This window comes from Ambystoma mexicanum, chromosome 5q, assembly GCF_040938575.1.
Source record: "Ambystoma mexicanum isolate Mex_15411 chromosome 5q, UKY_AmexF1_1, whole genome shotgun sequence".
Taxonomy (NCBI): Eukaryota; Metazoa; Chordata; class Amphibia; order Caudata; family Ambystomatidae; genus Ambystoma; species Ambystoma mexicanum.
The window spans coordinates 787,310,160-787,334,577 of NC_090933.1; the positions used below are offsets into that span (position 1 = coordinate 787,310,160).

Here is a 24,418-nt window from a genome sequence, read left to right on the forward strand (position 1 = left end):
TGAAGTGTTCAATGACTATGGCGAGGACTCTCTCCCCTGCTTTCGGAAACGCCCTGATGTTCTGATCTGTACAATCCTGTGTCTCCGGAAAGTAAGGGGTATTATACTAACATCCAACAACTCGGCCGAACTCCTTAAAATCTGCAAGGAGCTGGCCAATCCTGCTGCAGTCTCTACCTCTCCTATCCCCTCCCAGGCCCTCTGAATGGCCCTGGCTTCTCATTTCATCTCTAAAACTCAGGAGATCCCGTCCACACTCTCTTCCTCTCCTCCTCCTCGCTCTGCTCCCTGCTCTTCCTATGGTCCTTCTTCATCCACCTCTCCTCCTTCCATCTCTGCCTTTCCCCTGTTCTCCTCAGACGAGGTTTCTAGACAAGTCCTATCTATGAAAGTCTCGTCAAAACAGGTTCACCCCTGTTCCTCCAAAACCATCAAGGACCACATTGACACCCTGGCTCCTGCTCTGGCTGATTTCTGCAACCACTACTTCGCCACTATTGGCTTCCCCTCAAGCACTCCCTTGTGCACCCTCTTCTTAAGAAACCCTACGCCGACCCTTCCTGTCCAGCTAACTATCGTCCAATCTCCATCACTCCTTTCCTAGGCAAACACCTGGAAAAGCTGGCCATCTCCCAGCTTAATCTTCACTCTGAATCTGTTGGTTGTCTCCATGACCATCAGTCTGGCTTCAGAGCTGCCAAAAGGCCAGAAACTGCTCTCCTGAACATCTGTGAAGACCTGCTCTGCAACCTCGATTCCAACACCCTGTGTCCTCATCTTACTTGATCTCTCTTCTGCCTTTGACACGGTCAACAAAGTCATCCTGCTCAACCGTCTCTGTGATAACCTGGGTATCACCTATAAGGCCCTGGCTTGGCTGACCTCCATCCTCTCTGATCGACCCTCCCAGGTCCAACTTGGGTCCATCTCTGCCTGTGGTGTTCCCCAGCAGTCCAACCTCTCTCCCTGGCTTTTCAACCAATACCTGGCACTTCTTGCCCACCGCATTGCTGCTCTCTGCCCCAACTTTCAGTGCTATGCGGATGACAGTCAGCTCATTTTCAGGCTCCCTTCAGCCACCTCTTCTCCTTTCTCTCATCTCTGACTGTCTGTCCGCCATCCAGGAGTGGTGCGCCGCCAATTATCTCTGCCTTAATGCCAGTAAGACCGAGATTCTCCTCATCAGCACATCTGCTCCCTCCTTTCCTGGCACTCTCTGGCCGGCCACTATTGGCCCTCTTGCTGTTCCCACATGTGAGGCTAAAAACCTTGGTGTCATCTTTGACTCCACACTTTCCTTCTCTCCTCACATCTCTGATGTCTCTAAGAAGTCACACTACCAGCTGCACCTCCTCAGAGGTATGGAACAAGTTACTTACCTGTAACTGTTGTTCTCCAGCATGGGTCTGGCATGGATTCACATGCTCATGAATATTCCCCGTCGTCAGGCTGGGAATCCTCGGTAAAGAAAAAATCAGTATCAGTTTCGTTTCTGATCTGTCTTTCGTAGTAGTAACCAATCACTGATCTCTGCGTCATACTGACCACAGCCAATGACTGCCCTCTACCTAAGCCCCGCCTCTGGCAGCCATCTTCAGATTTGGTAGCACGTGAAGTGGCAGTATGACAAAGTGAAGAGCCGCAGAGGGGTAGGCGGGAGGGTTCGCATGTGAATCCATGCCAGACCCATGCTGGAGAACAACAGTTACAGGTAAGTTACTTGTTCCTTCTCCAGCATGGGGTCTGGCATGGATTCACATGCTCATGAATAAAGAATACATAGCAGTACACACATGCACAACCACTGGAGGTGGCAAAGGCTCAACATTAAGCATTACATCAAACTCAACATTAAGCAATTCTTACCTCCTCACCAGGCTCACCTTAGGCGAAGAGGTTGCGCAGCACCGCTTGGCCGACCCTGGACTCCTCCCTGGAATCCCGATCGACGCAGTAGAATTTCGTGAAGGTGTGCGTCGACCTCCACGTAGCAGCACTGCAGATGTCCAGCAAGGGCACACCAGATAGGAACGCCGTGGTAGCTGCGATCGCTCTGGTGGAATTGGCTCTCGGACGGCCAGGCAGCGGTTGGTTTGCCAACCGATGACAGTACATGATACAGCCGGAGAGCCATCTGGAAATGGAAGCCTTCGAGAGAGCATTCCCCTGATTGACAGGTCCAAAGTTCACAAAGAGTTGTGACGTCTTCCGAAAACACTTTGTGCGGTCCACGTAGAACTTCAGCGCTCTAGCCACATCCAGCAAGTGCAAAGTCCTTTCAGCCGGCGACGAAGGCGACGGGAAGAAAACAGGCAACACCAAGGGTTCGTTGAGGTGGAAGTCCGATGGCACCTTGGGCATGAAGGAGGGGTGCGTCCTGAGCACTACCCTCGTGTCGTGAAAAGTCAAGTACGGGGCCTTGCAGGAAAGGGCCTGGATCTCTCCCACCCATCGTGCGGAGGTGATGGCCACAAGAAATGCTCTTTTCCACGACAAGAACTTCAACGGAGCCGAGTGCAGAGGCTCGAACGGAGGTCCCATGAGCTTGGTCAGCACCACGTTGAGCTCCCACGCCGGGGCCGGAGCCTTCACCGGCGGGAACGATCTGAACAGTCCCTTCATGAACTCTTTCACCAGACGATGAGACCACAAAGACGTCCGCCCCGTGGTTCTGGTGTATCGGGAGATCGCAGCAAGATGAATCTTGATGGACGCGTGCGCCAGTCCAGCTTTGGCCAGCGTCAGTAGGTACGACAGTACTTGGGGAGCCGTAATCCGTAGAGGGTTAATCTTCTGTGCGTGGCACCAGACAGAGAACCTCTTCCATTTGTGTCCGTAGCATTTAAGAGTTGAGGACGCCCTGGCCTTTGCAAGAACCTCTCTGCAGTCGGCCGGTATGTCGTATCCTCCAAACTCTAACGCTGCAGGAGCCAGGCCTGCAAGTTCAGTGACTTCGGGTCGTGATGGAGGATGGCGCCTCCTTCCCTGGAGAGAAGATCCGCGTCCACTGGCAGCTTGATTGACGGGGACGCTGACAAGTCCCGAAGGTCCGGGAACCATATCTGCCTCGGCCACGCAGCTGCGACGAGGATCATCCGGCACCGTGACCTCTTGAGCTGGTTGATGAGCCGGATCAGCAATGGCAATGGAGGGAACGCGTATAGAAACAGGCCCTCCCAGGGGAACGAGAAAGCATCGCCCATGCTCCTCGGCTGGGGAAACCTGCTGGCGAACCTCCGGCACTTGGAGTTCATCGCCGTCGCGAACAAATCGATCTGGGGTGTGCCCCACCGTCGGAAGAGGCGGTCCACTAGATCCTGTCGTATTTCCCACTCGTGGCACGAGCGCAGCTCCCTGCTGAGTGAGTCGGCGATGGTGTTTTTTATCCCTGCCAGATGAAACGGTACCAGAAACATCCCTTGGGCGACGGCTGGGACAGGGCTGGGGACCTCGTTCCGCCCTGTTTCCTGATGTAGAACATGGTGGTGGTGTCGGTGAAGATCCTCACCACCTTGCCCTTGAGGGACGGAAGAAAGGACCTGAGGGCCCAAAACACTGCACGGAGCTCCAGGACGTTGATATGGAGGGACTTCTCTGTCGGGAGCCAAAGGCCTCGCGCGTGCAGATTTTCGGTGTGCGCTCCCCACCCTTCCAGGGAGGCATCCGTGGTCACTGTCTCCTGGTGGCCGGGGGTCTGTAAGTCCATGCCCGCTGTCTGATGCACGCGGGTGCCCCACCACCGGATCGCTCGTCGGAAACTCTCGTCGAGTGTGATCCTCTCCTCGAAGCTGCCCGTCGTCTGGATCCAGCGCGCATCCAGGAACTCCTGCAACGGGCGCATCCGGAGCCTGCACAGGCGGATGAGGTAAATGCAAGAAGACATCATTCCGAGGAGGGACTTGATGGACCTCACGCTGGCCGCGTCCGCAACCAGCATCCGCTGCACCTTGCCCAAGATGGTCGTCCGACGGAGAGGCCAGAAGCGACACAGTGTCGAGCTTCGCTCCCAGAAACAGTGCGTCTTGTGCGGGCACCAGGTGGGACTTGGCGTAGTTTATGGAGAATCCCAGGTCTATGAGAAGTTGGACGGTCCTTGCCGTGTGCTCCACGGCAAGCTCCTTAGTCTTCGCTCAGATGAGCCAGTCGTCCAGGTAGGGGTAGACGTGGATCCCCTCTCGGCGCAGCTGCGCCGCCACCGGTGCGAGGCACTTGGTGAACACCCTGGGTGCCGACCTCAGTCCGAAGGGAAGGGCTCTGAACTGGTAGTGACACCCTTGGACCACGAAGCTGAGAAACTTTCGGTGTCCCTTTAGGATGGGAATATGGAAGTAGGCATCCTCCAAATCCAACGACGACAGGAAATCGCCCTCCTCCAGCTGACCCAGAACGTGTTGGAGGGTGACCATCCGGAACTTCTGTGCCTTGATGAATTTGTTCAGTCGTCGTAGGTCCAGGATGGGACGCCATCCTCCCGTCTTCTTCTTCACGAGGAAGTATCTTGAGTAAACTCCGGAGCCCTGAAGCCTCTTTGGGATGAGCTCGATGGCGCCCTTCTTGAGCATCGCCTTTACCTCCAAGAGAAGTTGAGGGACGGATGATGTTCTTTCCTGGCCACAGGGGGGGACGTGCGGGCACCTCTTTAGAAACTTGAGCGCCTGACCCTGAGCTAGGGCGTCCAGCACCCAACCGTCGGTGGAGATGGACTCCCACACGCTGACGAAGCTCGCCAGCCGGCCTCCCACCGGGGTGCTTCGGTGGGGGCCCGACCCCACGGCCGGTTCAGTCCTGCTTCGACGAGGCTTTGCCGCCTTGTCCTCCTTGGCGATGACGGCGGGGTCCGCCTGACTTGCCTCGTCCCCTGTAAGCTTCCTGCGACGACGAACGGGCCGCTTGACGGTAGGTGGAAAATCCGCCGCCGGAACCTTTGGAGGCACCCTGTTTGCCACCGCCGCTCCAAAAGGGCGGCCGCCGTTGCTGGAGAACCCCAAGAGCCCGGGCCGTCTCCGCGTCTGCCTTGATGGCTTGAAGGGAATCATCCACTGTTTTCCCAAACAGGTTGTTTCCGTCGAACGGCATGTCCAAGACTCTGGTTTGCACGTCCTGACGGAAGTCAGTAGCCTTGAGCCATCCACGCTGCCTAAGGCACACGCCGTTGCCCAACTGGCGAAATCCAGTGTCAGCGATGTCCGTCGCAATCGTAATGGCGTGGTCCGAGGCCACCTCTCCTTCCTGCAAGATCTCTAGGGCATCCGCCTTCTTGTCATCCGGTAGGAAGTCCAGCAGGGGGGCCAGTTTGTACCACAACTCCCTGTTGTAGCGGGCTACGATAGCCAAGGCGTTGGCCGCCTTAATCGTCGTCGCTGCAGACGAGATGACTCTGCGTCCCATCGTATCTAATTTCTTTCCCTCGCCGTCCGGCGGGGAGGTCGACGTAGAAGCCGCGCCCCCCCCCGCTTTCTTCCTGGCCGCCGCAGAGACGACCGAGTCCGGGGTCGGCTGTGCCCGAAGGCACAAGGGGGCCGCGTCCGGGACCTGGTACTTCTTCTCGTACCGATCCCTTCTAGCCGGCGTCGTGGATGGGTTCTTGAGGAGGGCGAGGCCCTCATCCCAAATATCGTCCAGTAGAGGTACAGAGAGGACCGTCTTCCTCTTGGCCTTGCGCTGTTGATAAAGGAAACCTTCCTTCTTCTTCTCTTCCGGGCAGAGCTGGAAAAGCTCGGATGCCCTGGCGATCATGGAGTGAAACGATCCAATCTCGTCGGGCGGGGAAGCCCGGGTGGGAGGTCACGACGGCAGATCCTCGTCGTAAACCTCGTCGTCCGTACCCGTCGCGGCCGTGTCAGTCCCCGTATCATCCCCACGAGTCGTGGACGGGGAGGAGGGCTGAACAGGGCGCGATGGCTGAAAAGGAGGTGGAGGATGAATCCTTCTTCTCTTAGGGGGAGGGCTCCCAGAAGGGCCTGGCTCCGGGTCCCCCGTCGGGAGCGGTTCCTCCGCTGGTGGTAACGGCAGTTTCGTCCTTATCTCCGAGCATAAGGACTGTATAGCCAACAAAATGGCCGCTAAGTTGTCTTGCGGCACTGGTTGAGGGGAGTCCGACGGGCGGTCAGGGACCCCGTCGGCACCCTCGACGTTATCGTCGTCTCCTACGTCTGGGTCCCTTCCGACGGGCTGGTCTTCTTCCACGCCAACGCCGTGGCTTAAGACTTCGATCAGCTCTTCCTCAGAGGTTGAGGCCGAATCCACGACAACCTCCTGCCCCCCCTTTTTCTTCTCTGTCGGAGGTTTCACAGGGGTCCTGTCGATGGGCATAAAAGAGGACTCCCTCCGCAGTGGCAGGGAGACTCTGAGCCCCGAGGTCGCCACCACTGGTGTAGCCTCCACAGGCTGAGCCAGGGCCACCGCGACTGTCTCGATAGAGGCCTTGGCCGGATGGATTAAGGCTTTCACCTCCTTAGGTGCGCTCACCGCCTTCTCCTTGTGGGGAGGGTCACTGCCTCGCTCCCCCTCCGATGGGGCCTTCGAGCTCGACCGGGGTCTCTCCAGGAGCTTCGCCGGGTGCTCGGCCTTCCTCTTACCCAAACCAGAGCGTTGGCTCGTGGTTGATGGCGCCGGGGAGGATGCGCCCTGCCCGGCGCCCGTAGAGCCCGACCGTTCGGCGCTCCCGGTGCCAGCGGACTCGCGGTAGTTGGCCTTGTGTTGGACCCCCGTCGCCGGGGCGTCCTCAAAGGTCTTAGAAGACCGCTCGGACTTCTTCTTCTTGCCTGACGGGCTCTTCCCTTCCAGCCAGTTGGCGAGACGTTGATGGCGGTCCTTCATGGTCCGCTCCAACATATTGCAGCAAAACGCACAGTCCTTCTCCACGTGCGTCTTGTCCTCATGTAGGCAGTAAAGACAAAGGGAGTGTTCGTCCTCCTTAAAGACATTCTGAAGCTGGCATCCAGGGCAGACCCTGAACAGCTTTCCGGGCGTCGAGCTTCCCTTCTCCTGGGCCATGTCCGAGATGGGCCTGAGAAACTTCTGGAGTCCTCCAAAAGTGTGGCTCGACGAAATCTTCACCCTTGAGGGGCGTAGACGAATCCGACACGGTGGGGCTTGAGGCTCTTTTGACCAAAAAATAGAAGTTTTTTGAGAAAAAACGTGAAAAAATAGCACTAACGCTCGAGAGCAATAGCACGAGGATCCCAACACTTGAACGTGCGGTAAAAATCTGAAGATGGCTGCCAGAGGCGGGGCTTAGGTAGAGGGCAGTCATTGGCTGTGGTCAGTATGACGCAGAGATTAGTGATTGGTTACTACTACGAAAGACAGATCAGAAACGAAACTGATACTGGTTTTTTCTTTACCGAGGATTCCCAGCCTGACGACGGGGAATATTCATGAGCATGTGAATCCATGCCAGACCCCATGCTGGAGAATCTTCCTTTCCTCTCCTTCCCCCAGAAGCTCACTGTCACCAGAGCACTGGTTCTCTCTAGGCTGGACTACTGCAACAGCCTATTTTGCAACTAGTTAATCATTCTCTTTGGCAAACATAGGGATGCCCAAGTAAGTAAAATAAGACATCTTTGAAGGTCTTTTTTTTTTCTTTTTTTTTACAAGCCAAAGCAGACATGCTGGTACCCAAGATGAAAAAGTTGAATAATAAATATTGGAGTATGATCAAAATGAATTTACATTTTGTTTTACTCAAATTATTTTCACAGAGGCAGATCTGAGGAAAGGCAACTATCTCAAAACATTATATGATGCTACCCAGTTTGGAATGGATGTTGAACTGTTTCAATAAATACTTTTAATGCTCTGTATTTGAATCAATATAAAAATAAAGTGAGATTTAGAAATTTTGATATTTCAGCTTGCTTTGTTAGTTGAAGGTGTGCACTTACACATCCAAATTGATATTCACTGCCACGTGCCATTTGTCGTACAGTATTCGGTTCCGTTACACTTCGGTGTTATATCAAGGTTAAGACAACAGAAAATAAGCATAAGGCAGGTTGTACACAAGCGTTTTTGGACAGTGAACAAATATTTCAACATTTTTGGCAAGTCTATTAAAGAAAGACAGTTTTAATTTAATTTAGGTTAGCAGCACAATACTTACCCTGCTCTCTACCAGGCTATCGAATGGACCAGGCGGGTCATCAAGACAAAGGAACTCTCTGACTGCAAGGCTTGAAATAAATCCAAAAAGCAATACAAATTAGTAACAACTATAAGACAACTGTAACTCCTACATTTTCAAGTTAATATAATTCAACTTTAATCAGATTGTAAGATTTATAGACGAAGCAGGCTCGTGAGGTAGGTTAAACGCAAACTTTTATTCAAGGTTACACCAATATCCACTGAACACACATGTAAGGGTTTACTTCACCCTTTCAGTTCAGCAGGTCTTCCCCTGGGCAGCCCATCTGTGTACAGTCTCTGCTCCTTTCTCCTAGGACTCCTGATAGGCAGAAAGTAGCAGGAATTGTAGCAGGCATTTCCTTCCCTTTTATTGTCCCACCTGCCTGTTGCAGCCAATCCACCTGCTCCTTTCTCAGCACCACTAATCCTTTCCTGCAATGAAAGCCCCGCTCGAAGCGATGGCTGCCGTTCTCCCCTCGTGTCCTCCTGAGCCTGTCCATGTTATAATGGCATCCTATTCTCCTGGTTGGTCTGCTGTGGCGTTCTGACACTGATGGTACGTTTTTAGCATGCCCGTTGTTGTCAGGCCCCCATGGTACTGAGCACCCTTCTGCAGCCACAGCTATCCCACTAGCTGCGGCCGCGAGACAAACACTAGTGGATGCTGTGATCTCCATTGAAGAGGGAGCCTTGTTTGCCTATTTAGCGCCTGCCACGTTGCTACTACGGCAGCATCAGCGTTTCCGAATGCAGCATTGGCCCAGTTTCCTGAAGCGGAAGGAGACGCTTATCCTAATGGGGCAGATGCAGAGTCTCCTGCTGTGGCGGGGGACCACAGTGGGAGTCACCATTCCCAAGGCAGCGGGGGACGCTTCTACGAATGCGGCTGATGTTTCTCGGTACAGCCAATGCTCCCCACACAGATGTCATAAAAAGGAAATCACATAGTATGCAGTAGCTCAGAACTGCAGCCGGCAGACACTGCTAATTTTCCTTATATGTGGTGAAGTGCCCACATCTATTTCTCGTGGGGGGACTCCAGGCCTAGGTTTACCATATTCAACCAGTTCCTGCATCCTTGTACTGTTCCATGGCCCTGTCCCTCCAAGAATGTGTAGGTGCATGATTGGAAGGGGCGCAGTTGGTATTATCATTGAGAGCAAAGGGTGAGTGGCATGGCATTAGGAGACAATGGGACAATGTTTTTCTATGGAAGAAATCGATGCACTGACTCAGATTTTACAAGATGTCATTGTGGACATCTTAGGACTTGATAGTCTGCTGTTGGATCTGGTGAGGGGTGCCCAGGAGTTGCTGGTTCTAGGATTCTTCCGGTTGGATGCAGCTGCAAGATCTGTTGAAGAAATGCAAGAAACACTGATGTAGGCCTCCTCTGAGCACTTCACAGGTTGGGGGAAGGCGAGTGATGGTCCCCACACACAGGCGACTACAGATGTCCTTCCAGTCGCAGTCACAAAAGCTACTCTAGGATAGGATCCCTTGATGCCGGGGCGCATAATAAGTGCACTGCCTGACCGGAAACTGCAGCAACTCGACACAATAGTGCCATTTAGCCACGTGCACAGGCCACAAACAAATTATAAGCCTGCAAATAGCGCACCAGAGTTTAGGTATTCTATGTTGCTTCCAAGGAGAAAGGGAAAAGCTCTGATCTTTCCCTTAGTTAAATGGCAGTTTGTTTTGCCAACATTATCAATACTCTTTCTCCTCTTTGACCTAGAGAGCAAATGAAGGGAGACCAGCAATCTTGGTTTTGCTAAGACAGTCCTGGAATTGAACCCTCTGTCCCCCGTCCCCATGGGTTTATTTTTTATAAACCCTAACCCAGGTTTGGGGGACAGAGAGGGTGACCAGTGACAAAATCCCAGCTCAACTGCAGGGAGAGATTACATCTTCACAAGTGGCAGCAATTCAACATAACATTTATGAGCCAAAGAAATATATTAGTTTCCTAAATGCACACTTTCACTTAAGCTAGATCTCAAACCCCTAACCTTTCAGGGAAAACCATATGCATTATATGGTTGTACCACACAGACTTTTTTGTGAGTGAGAGAGTGAGAGAGAGAGAGAGAGAGAGAGAGAGAGAGAGAGAGAGTGAGTGAGTGAGAATGTAGACCCAGAGCGGTGCTTCAGCACTTGGACTAGTGGGACCAACTAGTCTCAACACCTTCTCGAAGATCCTGCCCTTCTGGGCCTTCAGAAGTGTACCTGGACTACCCAGTGGACAGCCCATTTCTCGTGGGCTGCCTCATCAGAAGCATCACTGTTCCACATTAGAGTGCGGTAAGTTTGTGATCGCCAGCTTGTGTCTCATGTCCCCTTGTCTCAGAATTTCTGCGCCCACGCATCAAGGGATCATGTCCTGGAGCAGCTTCTGTGACTGCGACTGGAAGGACACCTGTCATCGCCTGTGTGCGCAGACCATCATTGGAACTCACCTTTCTCCAACTGTGCAGTGTCCTGAGGAGGCCTGCATCTGTGTTTCTTGCATTTCTTAATCTACAGGTCTTGCAGCTGCACCCGACCAGAAGAATCTTCGCACCATCAACTCCTGCGCACCACTCACCAGAACCAATTGCAGAAGGTGAAGCCCCCAGATGATCGAGACGACATCTCAGAAAATCAGAGTCATGGCGGTAAGTAAATACAGTGCATCTACCCCTGTCTGTCCTCCATAGGAAAGCATTCGGAACAAGTGCCTTTTTCTCCTAAATCCATTCCACTCACCATTTGATCATCAAATCTTGGTCGAGTATCCTGCATCTGGGTTAGCCTTGGGTCTGGAATATGTTATGTTAGCAATTCCAATAGCGTGCACGTTCACCCGCAGGTATCTTGGCTCTAGGATACTAAGGCATCACCACCAAGCCGGCTTGAAAGAGCAACGTTTTTAGGAGTTGGCAAAATTGAAGATGGTTCTTCATGCTCTGAAGAGCTACTGGTAGGTCATTCCAAATAGCTCCTGCCACCATGGAGAAAGCCCAACCCCCAACCCACGTCCGCCAAAATTTGGGGATGACCACAAAATTGGCTGACCTAAATCGCAACAAACAACCTGGAATGTATGGCAGAAGTGTCCTGCAAGTACTCTGCCCCTTGAAGATAAAAGGCCCGGTATACCAGGCAAAGGGCTTTAAATGTAATCCTTTTAGCCACTGGCAACCAATGAAGGGAACAGAGAAACGGGCTGATATATGCTCCGTAAGGAGATCCCGTGGCTACCCTTGCTGCCATATTTTGCAAACGCAGCAGCCTCTGGACTAGGCCTTTGGCTGGGCCAGATACAGAGCACTGCAGTAGTCGATGCTAGTAGTAATCAGGGACACCACTACTGAGGGCGAAGGGCAGCCGGAAGGAAGGTTAGTATCTTCCGGAGTACCCTGAGCAAGTAGTAGCCCATCTTACATACCACACTCACCTCAGCGGCCATTGACAAGGAGGAGGAAAGACACCCAGGTTCTTCACTGTGGACACAGTGATAGGAGAATCTCCTAGAACAGAAGGACAAAAAGAAGGAGCCCAAAGAGTAGTCTTAGAAGAGGAGTCCACCACCAATACCTCCGTCTTGTCCCCCTTCAGCTTTAACCAGTTGCTATCCATCCAACTCTTGACAGCCACCAGACACTCCCACAGCCGTGCAGAAGACACCTCTGTCTGGTCCTTATCCAACCTTACCAGAATCTGGGTGTCGTGGGCATAGCATCTGAAGCCGTGAAAGCGGATAAGAGCAACCAGAGGCTGGACATAGATGTTGAAAAGCATTGGGGACAAGGCGGAGTGTCTTGGGTAACATCACAAACCAGTGAGTGAGAATTTGAGAGAAAAGGTGGTAAAGAGAGTGACTGGAATAGAAGATAAAACATACTTACCTCTGGTAAAATTCCTGTAAGACTTTTAAACTATCACCAAAACAAACCTATTGAACTTGCCTACAAAGACACCATTCTGGCGAGAAGCTTTGTGGCTCCTGTGATGTTTGGTCACAAGACCCCATAACATCTTAAGGTTAGGACTTCTTAAAATGGGTTATTGACTTGTGATCTGGTCCCATCATTGATTGCATTTAAAATACTTTATAATAACTATTTGTATACATGACTGTGAAATACTGTGTAGACTCATTGAGGATCTCCTGACCCCACTCATACTCTCCTGAAAATAAGCCTTGACTACTCACCCAGGGACCTCGTTTGGGTTTTGGCAAAGCTCTCAAGAGTTCCCCGTTCACTAGAACTAGGGTGACCTACTAAAATCTGTCCACCAGGCCAGATTCTCGAAATCCATCGCAACGCATGCTTAGAGTTACAGCCAAATCCCCACAGCTTTTTTTTCAATAATACTGCTGTAAGTGTAAATTGTTTGAGGTGGGTTGTCACTAGCGACTGTGCAGGAGCGTGAGATGATGGGGTAGTCCTACTTTTAGGTTTGTGTCCAGTCCCTGTTTTTTAATTTTGTAAATATGGTCACTCTATAATAGAGCCATATGCACAAATCTGAGTTCCTGATACTGTTCGTATATCAAAGGACTAGCTATGAAATGCATTATGTTTTTACATTTTACCTACTTTACAATACTTCCATACAAGGAATTCAAGTTTACAAATGTGACAGCAGCACACCATAATATGCATCAAACATGTCAATATTCCCGAGGACTCGCAAGCAAACCTGGTCAAACATGTAAAATGGTTTTCAGCAACTTTATTTTGCCATGGTGGGGGGGGGGGGTGGTGGCGTGGGTAGGAGGCCATGAGCTAGGCAGCAGACTTCGCGGACTCCTGTGATCCGACATTGATCCGTGCCATAATAGGCTGGCAAGATACGGCTCTGTTAGGGAGAATTCTCTGTTTAGGCTGAATTTCCCTACCTAGTGAGTCCCCCAGCAGCTTTGCTGGATTTCTGGGGTTTATTTTTTTTCTCCTGCCAAGAGTGAGACTCTTTTACCCTCACTCTTGGGCATGTTGAAGTGTGTTTTCTTGGTTAAACCTTGTGTTGAATGGGCTATGGGGTCTTTTACTCCATAGGGCCTCATGTATTTTTTGGATGTGGGTTACACAGCACCCTCTGTGCCGTAACCCAGGGGTGTCCTAGGGACTCCCCAACATAGACTCCATACCCTGGGACTGACTACTGTCTCCCAGGGCATGTAAAGTCACCAAAGACTTTACTAGTCTTAAATCCTGAACAGAACCAGTACAAACCATCATATTGTGGACGTACTGGCTGGGGCAATTCGATTGCCCCAGGGTCTGTTAGTCGCGGGGTCACGTCTCCGTCCCCCCTGATCGAGTTTTGGCTGGTGGCAGTGGAAACTACTTTTTATATTCGACCGCGAATATTTTCCTATGGGATTTCCCATTGTTTTAGGCTAACACATTTAATTATTTATTTACGGTAGCCTTAAACATACCGCCGGTTTATATATTTATTATCATAACTCCGGTTGGGATTTTTTGCCAAAACTTGATACTAAAATGGCGTTGGCGTTCGCCTCTGTAACTCTGACCCAAAGTGGAGCCCTTTGTCCCACTTTTGGCGGGCTTCTCCACAGAAGCCCTCCAAAGTGGTGCCACTCTGTCTGGGGTACTTAGGAGGGGTGGAGGGGGATTTAGGCACCCTGGACTGAGTTACCTAGGTAACTCAAGTCGCACTCCGTCCTGATTGGCCCAAGTGGTGAGCCGGCCGGCTCACCACTTAGCATGGTTGAGTGACAGCTAGGCTGGGTGAATGGGGGTTTGCTGCATAAAAGCAGGGCTTTGGGGACTGGAACTTCAGAAGTCGCCACAGGACCTAAGAATCCAACGAGGGACGAGCTGAGCTGATCTGCTACGACGACACCGCCGGTGGAGCCCTGCTGAACCATCTCACCACTTTTCCCGACGACCGAGGAGAACTCTTAACGGAGTGGCTCCTTCCCTTGACTGGTGGGGACAACCAGTTTTCACCTTCTTTCCGTTCTTCGAGGTATCCCGTGGCCGCCTTGCCAGTGCCAAGCACCCCGGCAACCGGAACCCCACCACTTTTACCCCAACCGCGAAAGTCGGTACAACCCTTTAACCGGAGGACTCCGCGGCTGGTTTCTTCCCGGGCAGTGCAACGACCTTCTTCTGCTCTTCAGCGAGATCTTCTTCTCCCCTGACCGACGTCGAGCCTTGCTGCCACTGCCTGGAACAACTGCCCCCCGCTGGAGGACCCTTTCCGTTAAGGTACCGTGTTCTGCCTGGCTTCCCTTGCCACCGACTGTACGAGGTAGTTTTAGCCCTCGGCTTTCGATCCTGGGATTGCCTGGGACACTTTGGCTAAACTTTCTGAGCCTCTCTAACTCTTTTCCGAACTCTTTTGCAAGACTCTGAATCCCTACCAACTGTGTGATCTTGGGCACGTTTTCGCTCTGTCTGCTCTAAGAGTGGGCCCTGCTTAGTGACTTTTGCTCACCTGTGACTTTGTGCTTCTTTGAGTTTACCAAAAGTGTTCTTGACCTTAGAGTGGTGTGTTTATCCTAATTCTGCTCTTTTTCCCTCCCTTCTTTAACCTACTAGAGTGTCATCTAACGTTAAGCGCTCACCTCTGTTTTAATGATGTGGTGTTAACCTAGAGTTGTCTAGATAGGAATAAGGATTGGGACTGCTTTCCATATAACTGTGTTTGGAGTGTTTTATTATATTTTGCTAGAGTGTTTTCAATTTGTGTGTTCTTAAAAATAAATAACTATATACTTTTGAAACCAAGCTCTGGTCAGTGTTTGCTTGTGCTATTGTGCCTGAGTACATATTGTGTATACTTTGCATACTGCCTAACTCTTCTTGAGGGAAGTCTGACTGCTCAGCCACAGCTACCAGGTAAATCTGGGTGGTGCAGACTGCTACCAAGTGGGTTTACTGCTATACCTGTAGTCTTAAATCTTTTGCAGTGTTCCCCAAGGGAACTGCACAGGTTTCTGCCTAACAGGCTCCAGCACCAGTAAGCACAACCATGGATTCATGAAGGTGCCGTGCACACTCATTACGAAGAGCTGGGAAAAAAAGGACTCCTACAAGAAGTTATGGGCACAAGGACGTGAGACCAGCATGACGGCGAACAAAAAGATGGCGCCGGTGAGGAGCCTGAATAAAACATGATACTGCATAGGTGCCCCTGCAGATGAAAATGCTGAAGAAATGCTGAGCGGGCAAGCGCGGCAGTATGCGCAGAGCAGAGAGAATGGTGGCCAGATATATTGTAGCAACTTGCAGACGCTGCTCGGATAATAGGCGCAAATACATTGTAACTGTCACGGAGATTCTGCACGGGAAAAAGTACAAGAGGAAAGCAGCAGACGCTGGGAGGCACTCGGCATGCAGCAAAGTGAGGCATGATGCAAGCTGAGCGGGTCTCCCTTATCGACGGCCCCCCACACAGGAACGAAGATTGGATACACTTAATTGCCTACGAGATGAGCGGTGGCACACAAGATGGCGCGTGACGGATATTAGAACAAAGGATCTGGGAGGATCTGAGGACAACGTTCAATCCCCATTCTGTAACACGTTGAAGGAGCCCAAAAGACATACGGAAATCACATTATGTAGTCGGCCTGAAGGCTGAAGTGTAAAGCTTTTAAGTTATGTGACACAGGACAGAGTGGCATTATAGGAGGTGGAGAGATACAGAGGCCCTGGAAAGCATGACGACTCCAGACCCGCGGGTGAGCAGTTAGACCACAGTGCCACAGGACAACAGAGGGGCAACAAGCTGCCAACTGGAGCATATGGGAGGGGTGCCAGAGAACAGCACCTCAGCGACATGAGACAGAGATGGAGGGGCGAACCAAGTGTGACTGCATGGCGCAGAGGCCCTGAAGCGCAGAACAAGGTACCTGGCCCGGGGGTAAATGATCAGGGGTGATGACCCCCTACCTCAACACAGAGCCGGAGCTGCCTATAACTGGCCCCCAGCTAAGAGCGATCAGCGGCCCAGTGATAGAAGGTGCCCCCCAGAGGAACATGCGAGATCGGGACAGCCTACACCAAGTGCATGTGGCGGAAAGGTACTCGAACTAGAGAGACCACGGAGACCGGTCCTACAAGGAAGCACAGAGAAAGTGCGCAAAGAGGGTGTGAAGGGTAAACTGAGGAGAACGGACCACAAGTGTAGCTACATATAAGCAACGCAGGTGAATAAGAGCCGCGAATACAGTAGGGGTAGCGCCAGGGAAGAGGAGGAGACTGAATACTAGACAAGCAGCGCCCAGTTCTCAAAATACGGTCCAGACACCCAGAGGCCTGACTGGGGTTTGGTATCGCCGGAGTAGACAAGGCGACCAAAGGAATCAAACCAAGAGGGAAACAGTCAACGATGGAGGACTTTACCAAAACGTCCCCAGGAGGAGAGGTGGTGAGGCCCAAGAAACTAGAAGCACAAGGAGAGACGGCCCACTCGCGAAGTGATCAACAAATCCTAGACACCATAGCGGAACTTAAGATGTTGTGGGAAAGCAAAATCGAAACGGCCATGGCAGAACTGGACTTCACTCGAAGCGAAAATTGCGACAGTCAGCATAGATGCCAATCTCTTGCGACAAGAGGTCAAGAAGCTGGCTAGCGCACAAATCGGCTAGAAGTGGAGGTGAAAACCAACACGAAAGTCTGCACTGCGAATGCCGAGGAGGTGGATATCCTGCAACAACAAGTGAGCAACCTGGAAAACAGGGCCGAAGAAGCAGAAGGGAGGGCACAAAGAAATAACATTCGTATTGTGGGACTCCCAGAAGGGGAGGAGGGCTCAGATCCGACCAACTATGTGGAGAATATGCTGCTGCAAGAGATAAGCGGAGGAGCACTCACCCAAGGGTTTGCAGTGGAGAGGGCACACAGAGCTCAGACTAGGCTCCTCCTGGACCACTTATCGCAAAAATATGAAACTACAAAGACAGAGAGAAGATCCTGGAGCATTTCCACAAAGGGGGGGGACCATAAGCAGAGGATCGGCGACGATCACGGCATACCCAGACTACATATTTTTGGTGCAACGACAGAGATTGAACTATGTGTCTTATAAAGAAGAGACTGCGCAAAGCCAGATACAAATACATACTGCTCTACCCAGCTAAGCTAAAGGTGATACACAACAGTAAAACCCATCTCTGTGATTCCCCAGAAGTAGCGACATGGCTGGACGAGCAGAATTGCCCAGCTAGAACAGCGGATCAGATGGGAGATGGAGCTGGGAAGTGAATGAAGATCCTGCGGGGAGGTAACATGTCTGGAGAAGTGAGGGGGGTCGTTGTTTTGGAAACATGGACAACATACTTGATTATACCAGGCTAGCGGGAGAGCATAATAGTAAATTGTAAATAAGATGAGCCTAATGGTGCCTAAGAAGGTTAATAGGGAGTTAATGGAGGAGTGCGCTGGCAACCCCAGTGGTTAGTTTAGTTGAGATACTGCTAGGTCGGTTCCCCCGCACCCACCGCAGAGTTCTGAGTATTGGCTAGGCCCAAGGAAAGGACTAAATGTGGGGTGGCCTGAGATCCAGGGATGGAGCTGGGCAACAGTTTGGGGGGAGGGAAGTGTAATGGGATAGTTGGGGAGGGAGGAAAGGAGGCAAGGGGAGTTCGCGGGACGCGAGGGGAAGAGCCTGCAATCATAAGCCAGTTCTTAAAAAGAGGAGGGTGGGAGTGGAATCAGGGGGAGTAGGGAATGGCTGACATGGGGGACCTGAAGATAGTGACCTGGAATGTGAGAGGGTTAAACAGCTACCTCAAACGTAAAAGATCATGATGTACCTGAAGAGGCAGAAAATAGACACTGCAATGTTACAAGAAACCCACCTGACCAGGGATAAACTAGAAGTGGTGAAGAGGAAATGGAAAGGGACCACAATAGGCGCAACATACTCCAGGTATGCAAAAGGGGTCATCGATGGTACCACATGTCCCATTTAAACTGTTACAACATGGTGCAGAGATAGATGGCAGAATGGTATTGTTAAAGGGACTGGTAGGAAAAAGAGGTGAACATTATCAACATATATCCCCCGAAAAATGATGCCACAATATATTTTAAGAACATATATGCAAAGATCAGCCCATATTTGGAGGGAGCAGTCATACTAGGGGGGGATTTTAATTGCACATTAGACCCCAAGCTTGATAGATCTGACAAGAAAGTACTCAAACCCACCCCAGTGGCGAAAGCCCTAGGGGCACTTTTGCATGATTTTCGATTGGTTGATGTGTGGAGGAGGATTCCCCCACAAAATAAACAACTTTATTTTGCCTAATTTATTTAGATTCTACGGGTTTCAAATATTCCAAAATGCAGATGATCACTGCATTGACGCATCTGCTGCAAACCAACCAATTGTGCCTTTTACTGTGTAATGTCTAATTGAATGTTAGCTTCTTCGAATATTAGAAGCAGGCAGACTTAGAGCACTATATCTGTGCAGACGCAGTGCCATGCACAGCTAGATTGCTGCTTGCTTTTGAATATGCCCTTCCCATTACTACTGTGGGACTATCCTACCTTACATTTTATAATACCTCACCATATCAGACAAGACTGGGTAGAGAGATAGATAATGTTTCTTTTGGAGCAGTGCATGATAAAACCATACAAATACAGATCTAAATTGAACAAGAGTGTAGTAACAAAAAAGATTCTCTTTTTTTCCAATCGTAAAGCAACAATCCTTGAAAACAAAATTCCCACAAATAATTACAATATATATATTTTAGATTTCAAAAAATGTACTTTCAATTTTCTTTTCTCAAATTTCATTTTTAGTAAAGTTTTGCGAACATGTTACATACATCTTTACCGTCCTGAAAAGGTTCTATGTGAAAAGACCTCATGTTAAAGCTCGCAAAACCAGCATTGTTAAGCATTGCCAAGGGTCTTTTTCTCTGGAGAGCTTTAAAATAGGTTTATTTTTATATTCGTGGGAGAGGGGGTTCACCTTCCAAGCCCCCCCCATTGTGCCTCCCACACCCCACATTCCCTCCCACGGTATTCCCTCCAAACGGTGGGTTTTGCTGCCCAAACCCCCATCTCTCATCTCCCGCCTCCTCCCTCCCCACTCAAGACTCCCCCAAACCAAAAAACACCCAGACATACAACACACAACACAAACAGTTACCTGTTATCCTTGTCCTGCGCTTCTAGGTCTCTGTGAGCCTGTCAGCCCCTGTGCGCTCTCGTGTGCGGTTGGGGCGTGACGGTATGATTTAGGAAGACCACTGTGCGGTCACGGAGCAGTCTTTCTAAATCAATTTTCTTTTACCTCATTCTTTTGAAAATGAGAATTTCACTTAGGACCCCTGAAAATCCCCCTCCTCCTCTACCCACACTGTTACAAGTGATTCAAAGTTGCACATTCAAGCAAGCAGGCCGAACCAACGCAATTAAATAAAGTAATATTTTCAAATCACAGCTGGCGGGTAGGGCTATATCCCCCCTGTACTCTCCAGTTCATGCCAATCTGGCCCTTCCCCCTCGGCTTCCCCTAAGCCCCTCGACACAAACTTCTATATGCTCTCAAGTTTTCCCCTGGATACACTCCTCCCCCGCCCACGCTACGTTCATCCACGTCAAAACGTGACAGCCCATTCAGGCTACTACCACAATATATCCAAGCATACGTCTATCCAAGTATACATCTAGGGTAAATTACAACTCCAATTCCAAATCAACGGACCCCACTCCTCCCAAAATGAACCCATAAAATTATTAACCATCGCATCCAGCTTCTCGATTGTAAATATTTAAGTTTCAACAATCCGCTTTCTTAGGGAGGTTAGGGTTTTTTCATCTTCGAACCACCACCACTCTATCCAGCCCTTAACATTGCCTCCCACATTCTTGGATATCTGAGCACGGTGCTACATACTAGGGGAATCCACAATAACATTTGTAGAGGGTCATGGGGTAGTTGTTCCCTTGTCACTTCTTTTGAGCAATGTCATCACATGTGGGAGAGCTAACCCATCTGACCACATCCCCTTGGGCACATTGGGGAGATGAGACCACAGCAAACATCTTGGAGAGTTATCGGTGCCAGCCATGCAAGATCTTAAAATTATATTCCATTGCTGCCATGAACAGGTTTCAGTGAAACAGGACTAAAAATGTTCTCCATCTCCCCTGTAATCTCCTCTCCCACCAAATCATTCCATCATTTTTCATTTTTTTTCCGGCAAGCTCCACAGTGACACAAAAGTCTGTACAGCCTAGATGGATCCCGTTCACTGAGGAGCTTACAACCTTTTCAAAAAGGAGTAAGTGAACGTTTCAGATTATAACCCTATTTCGGGTCAGTGAGAATCCCTTTAAGGCATAGGCATTCAAAAACTGAGATTTTGCCTGGCCAAGGAATTCTTTTATGGGAACAGTCCAGGAACACTTCCCACTTGAACAGTTGCCCCACCCTTTGAAGCCCATTGTTTGAGCATTGTTGCGTCCTGCGGAAGCCTTGACGAGCTAGATCTATGGGAGGTCCTCAAACCGGATGGCCACAGGTATAAATTGTTGTTTGATCAGCCCTTCCGCCAGAAGCAAAACAACATTCCCAACAAACATTCGCCAAGTCTTCCAGGTATGTCACTGACTGTAGCTCATAATAAGTCTCTTAGTTCGTTGGGGTTGTATCCATATTTTCAAGGTATGTCCAGTAGGCTCCTAGGTCGTCCCTCATTTGCTCCTCTAGAATCACGCCTCTATGCTACTCTATAGTACAGTGTGAAATCTGGAAACCTGAACCCTCCATATTCCCTAGGAAGGGTCAGGGTGGTTGTCTTTATTCTGGAACATTTATTTTGCCATACAAACTTATTGACTTCTGCCCGGAGGTCTGCAAAGAAGCTTTCCAGAAGCTTTTTGGGCAATGCCAAAAACAAATAAACAAGCCAAGGGAGAATGTTCATTTTGACATTTGCCATCTGTCCATACCAGGACAGTATGAGCAGGGCTCACCTATCTTCCAGGTTGACAGTATCCAAAAGTGGGTCAAAATATTTTCGATAAATCCCTCAGTAGGAGAATGCCGAGGTATTTGATGGAAGTCTTTTCCACCGTCATGCCCGGCATCTTCTTAACACAAGACTGGGATCTACGTTACGTATTGGCATAATGCATGATCTGGCCACATTGATTCTCAACCCTGAGAAAATTTCAAACGTCTTGATAAGGGAAAGTAGTTCTGAGAGGGAAGTCTGCACATCCCTCAGGTAACCCAAACTTTCATGAGCAAAGAGAGAGCTTGACCACCACTTCTCCAAGGTCCAGTCCCTTAATTCCTTGGTGTTCCCATATTGCCATCGCCAGGGGTTCCATTGTTTGGGCATATAACAGAGAAGAAATAAAAATCCCTGCCTCGTGCCCCCGGTTAATCCAAATGGGGCAGAGAGACTACCGTTCACCTGAACTCAAGTGAACGGGGCTCTATATAGGGCAGCGACACATTTACGAAAATGTTACCGAATTCCATATTCTATAGGAGTTTGGACATATACCACCATTCTACTCTGTCAAATGCCTTCTCCGAATAGAGGGAGACCAGACTTGCGTCACAGATTCCTGTGCAAAATGCATTAAATCATTATATTTTCTCATGTTGCCCGATCACTGCCTCTCGCTTACAAATCCGACCTGTTCCCTATGGTCAAGAGGCAGAAGTACTCCCTCCTTTTTATTCCCCCAGAGCTTTGCTAAGATAATTAACATCCATATTCAAAAGGGAAATGGGACGGTATGAAGAGCATGAGGTGGAGTCTTTGCCTTCCTTGTGTACGACTACTATTATTGCACCCATCTTCGTTTCAGGGAAATTCCCCCAGGACAGCATTAAATACCTTAACCAAATAGTGAGCAAGTAAAGATAGAAATCTTACAGAACTTGACCGAGAAGCATCTCCCGGAGTAGTACCCCCTTCTTCGAGAGTGATGGCGGAGTCCACGTTTGAGGCTGTTTCCCATGGTATTTCTGGTATATGCAGAGGGTCGAGGCACTCTAATAATATGTAATATCTAGTAATATGTGACCCATCTCCCTCATATTCTGATTCATATACGAGTTCATAATATTTCCCAAATCCCAACCCTATGTTCTGTGTCTTAATCTGTCGACCCCTCTGTACTTTCAATATTGAAGTGCTCATGCATCAATCGCTACATAAATGTAGCAAACTGATCCAGAAGAAGAAAAAGTGGCAATTAGAACAGAACCGCTGCGAGGAATTAGGAGTGGCAGAGCCCGATATTGTTGGAGCAAGAAATCTGAAATTTGATAGTTTGTAAATTGGGCAGAAGAAAATAAAAATGTACAAGCGCTATATTAAACTATGATCATTGCCATTAACTAATCATAGACAAACATTAAAGACATATGTAACCTGCCACAGACGCTTTGGATATGATATATGATATATTTTATTTATATCGTGCTCATACACGGGTGTTTCAGAGCGCGACAAGGGAAGGGAACAGGGGAGAACGAAACAACGATTTTACTAGGCCCCGTGACATTGAGAACGTGCAAGTGCATGAGCGACGGGGAGGGGAAAAGTGCATGGAGGGGAGGGAGAAAGTGGAAAGTGCAGAGCAAAGGAGAAACAGGATAAATAATCATAACAAAAATAAATAAATAAATAATAAAATCAGCACAAAGTGGTAGTGCAGCCAAGTGGCAAGTGCTAGGTTTGAGGCAGTAGATCAGGTGGGTCTGATAAGTGTAGGAGGGAAAAAAATGGGGGGGCTGTATTGGTACAGATACAACCCCAGTGCAAGGGGTGGCCCGGAGGTAGTGCGGTAGGTTGGCAGGATGAGCAGGAACCTGGGTCCAGAGATAGAGGGTGTACCAGTGCAAGGTGCCAAGAGAGCAGATCAGCAGGGGCGAGGGGGTCGAAGGCAGAAGCAAAGAGGAAGGTCTTGATGTGCTTCCGGAACCCGAGATGTTTTTCCTCAAGTTTTAGAGTGGCAGGGAGGCTGTTCCAGAGGGAGGTCCCAGCCGAAGACAGATCTACCCCCAGCACGTTTCTTTGAAAAACGACTGACCATGAGGGAGTTAGAGGAGGACGAGCGAAGAGCTCGAGAGGGGAGGTATTTACAGAGGGATAGCTGAAGATATTTTGGACCCAGGCACCAGAAAGCCTTGTGGACAATGCAGAGGGTTTTAAAATTAATCCTTGCATCCACTGGGAGCCAATGGAGAGATTTCAGAACTGGAGAGATACGATCCAAGGGATTGTGGCCAAGGACAAGTCTAGCAGTCCTGTTCTGGATTTGTTGCAGAGGGCGGAGAGAAGAGGCAGGTAGATTTAGAAAGAGGCTGTTACAATGATCCAACCTAGAGAGAACCAGAGATACATCTGGGCTACAAGCTTGTTTTTCTGAGAAAGATGTCCACATACCAGCTGGCTGTCACCGACTTTGGCAATGATTGAACATCTCAACCAATTATAGTGTGCTACCGTAGCCATTTACATAGATGTTTGTTAGGGAGAATTCTCGGTTTAGGCTGAATTTCCTAACCTAGTGAGTCCTCCAGCAGCTTTGCTGGATTTTTGGGGTTTATTTTTTTCTCCTGCCAAGAGTGAGACTCTTTTACCCTCATTCTTGGGCATGATTTGAGTGTGTTTCTTTGAATCTAGATGTGTTTAATGGGCTAGTAGGTCTTTTACTCCATCAGGCTTCATGTGTTTTTGTGATGTGTGTTACACAGCACCCTCAGTGCAGTGACACAGGGGTGTCATAATGACCCCCCAGTATAGACTCCATACCCTGGGACTGACTGTCTCCCAGGGCATGTAAAGTCACCATTGACTTTACTAGTCTTAAATTCTGAACAGAACCAGTACAAACCATCATATTGTGGATGTACTGGCTGGGGCAATTGAATTGCCCCGGGGTCTGTTAGTCGAGGGGGCACGTCTCCGTCCCCCCTGATTGAGTTTTGGCTGGTGGCAGTGGATACTACTTTTTATATTCAACCGCAAATATTTTCCTATAGGATTTCCCATTGTTTTAGGCTACTAGCTTTATTTAATTATTTACGGTAGCCTCGAACATACCGCTGGTTTATTTAATTAATATTAATTCTCCGGTTGGTATTTTTTGCCAAAACTTGATTCTAAAATGGCATTTGTGTTCTCTTCTGTGACTCCAACCCAAGTCGAGCCCTTTGTTCCACTTTTTGGCGGGCTTCTCCACAGAAGCCCTCCAAAGTGGTGCCACTGTGTCTGGGGTACTTAGGAGGGGTGGAGGGGAATTTAGGCACCCTGGACTGA

At 49.7% G+C, this 24,418-nt stretch overlaps 1 protein-coding gene across 3 annotated transcripts in view; it reads right to left on the minus strand.

The window, feature by feature from the left end:
• The window catches only part of SNX16 (sorting nexin 16), a 711,763-nt gene that overhangs the window by 256,268 nt on the left and 431,077 nt on the right, over nt 1–24,418 (minus strand). For all 3 annotated transcript variants that reach the window (XM_069621280.1, XM_069621278.1, XM_069621279.1), the window contains exon 5: nt 8,108–8,177. In XM_069621280.1, the coding sequence (XP_069477381.1) occupies nt 8,108–8,177 (70 nt within the window). The remainder of the gene's footprint in view (nt 1–8,107; nt 8,178–24,418) is intronic.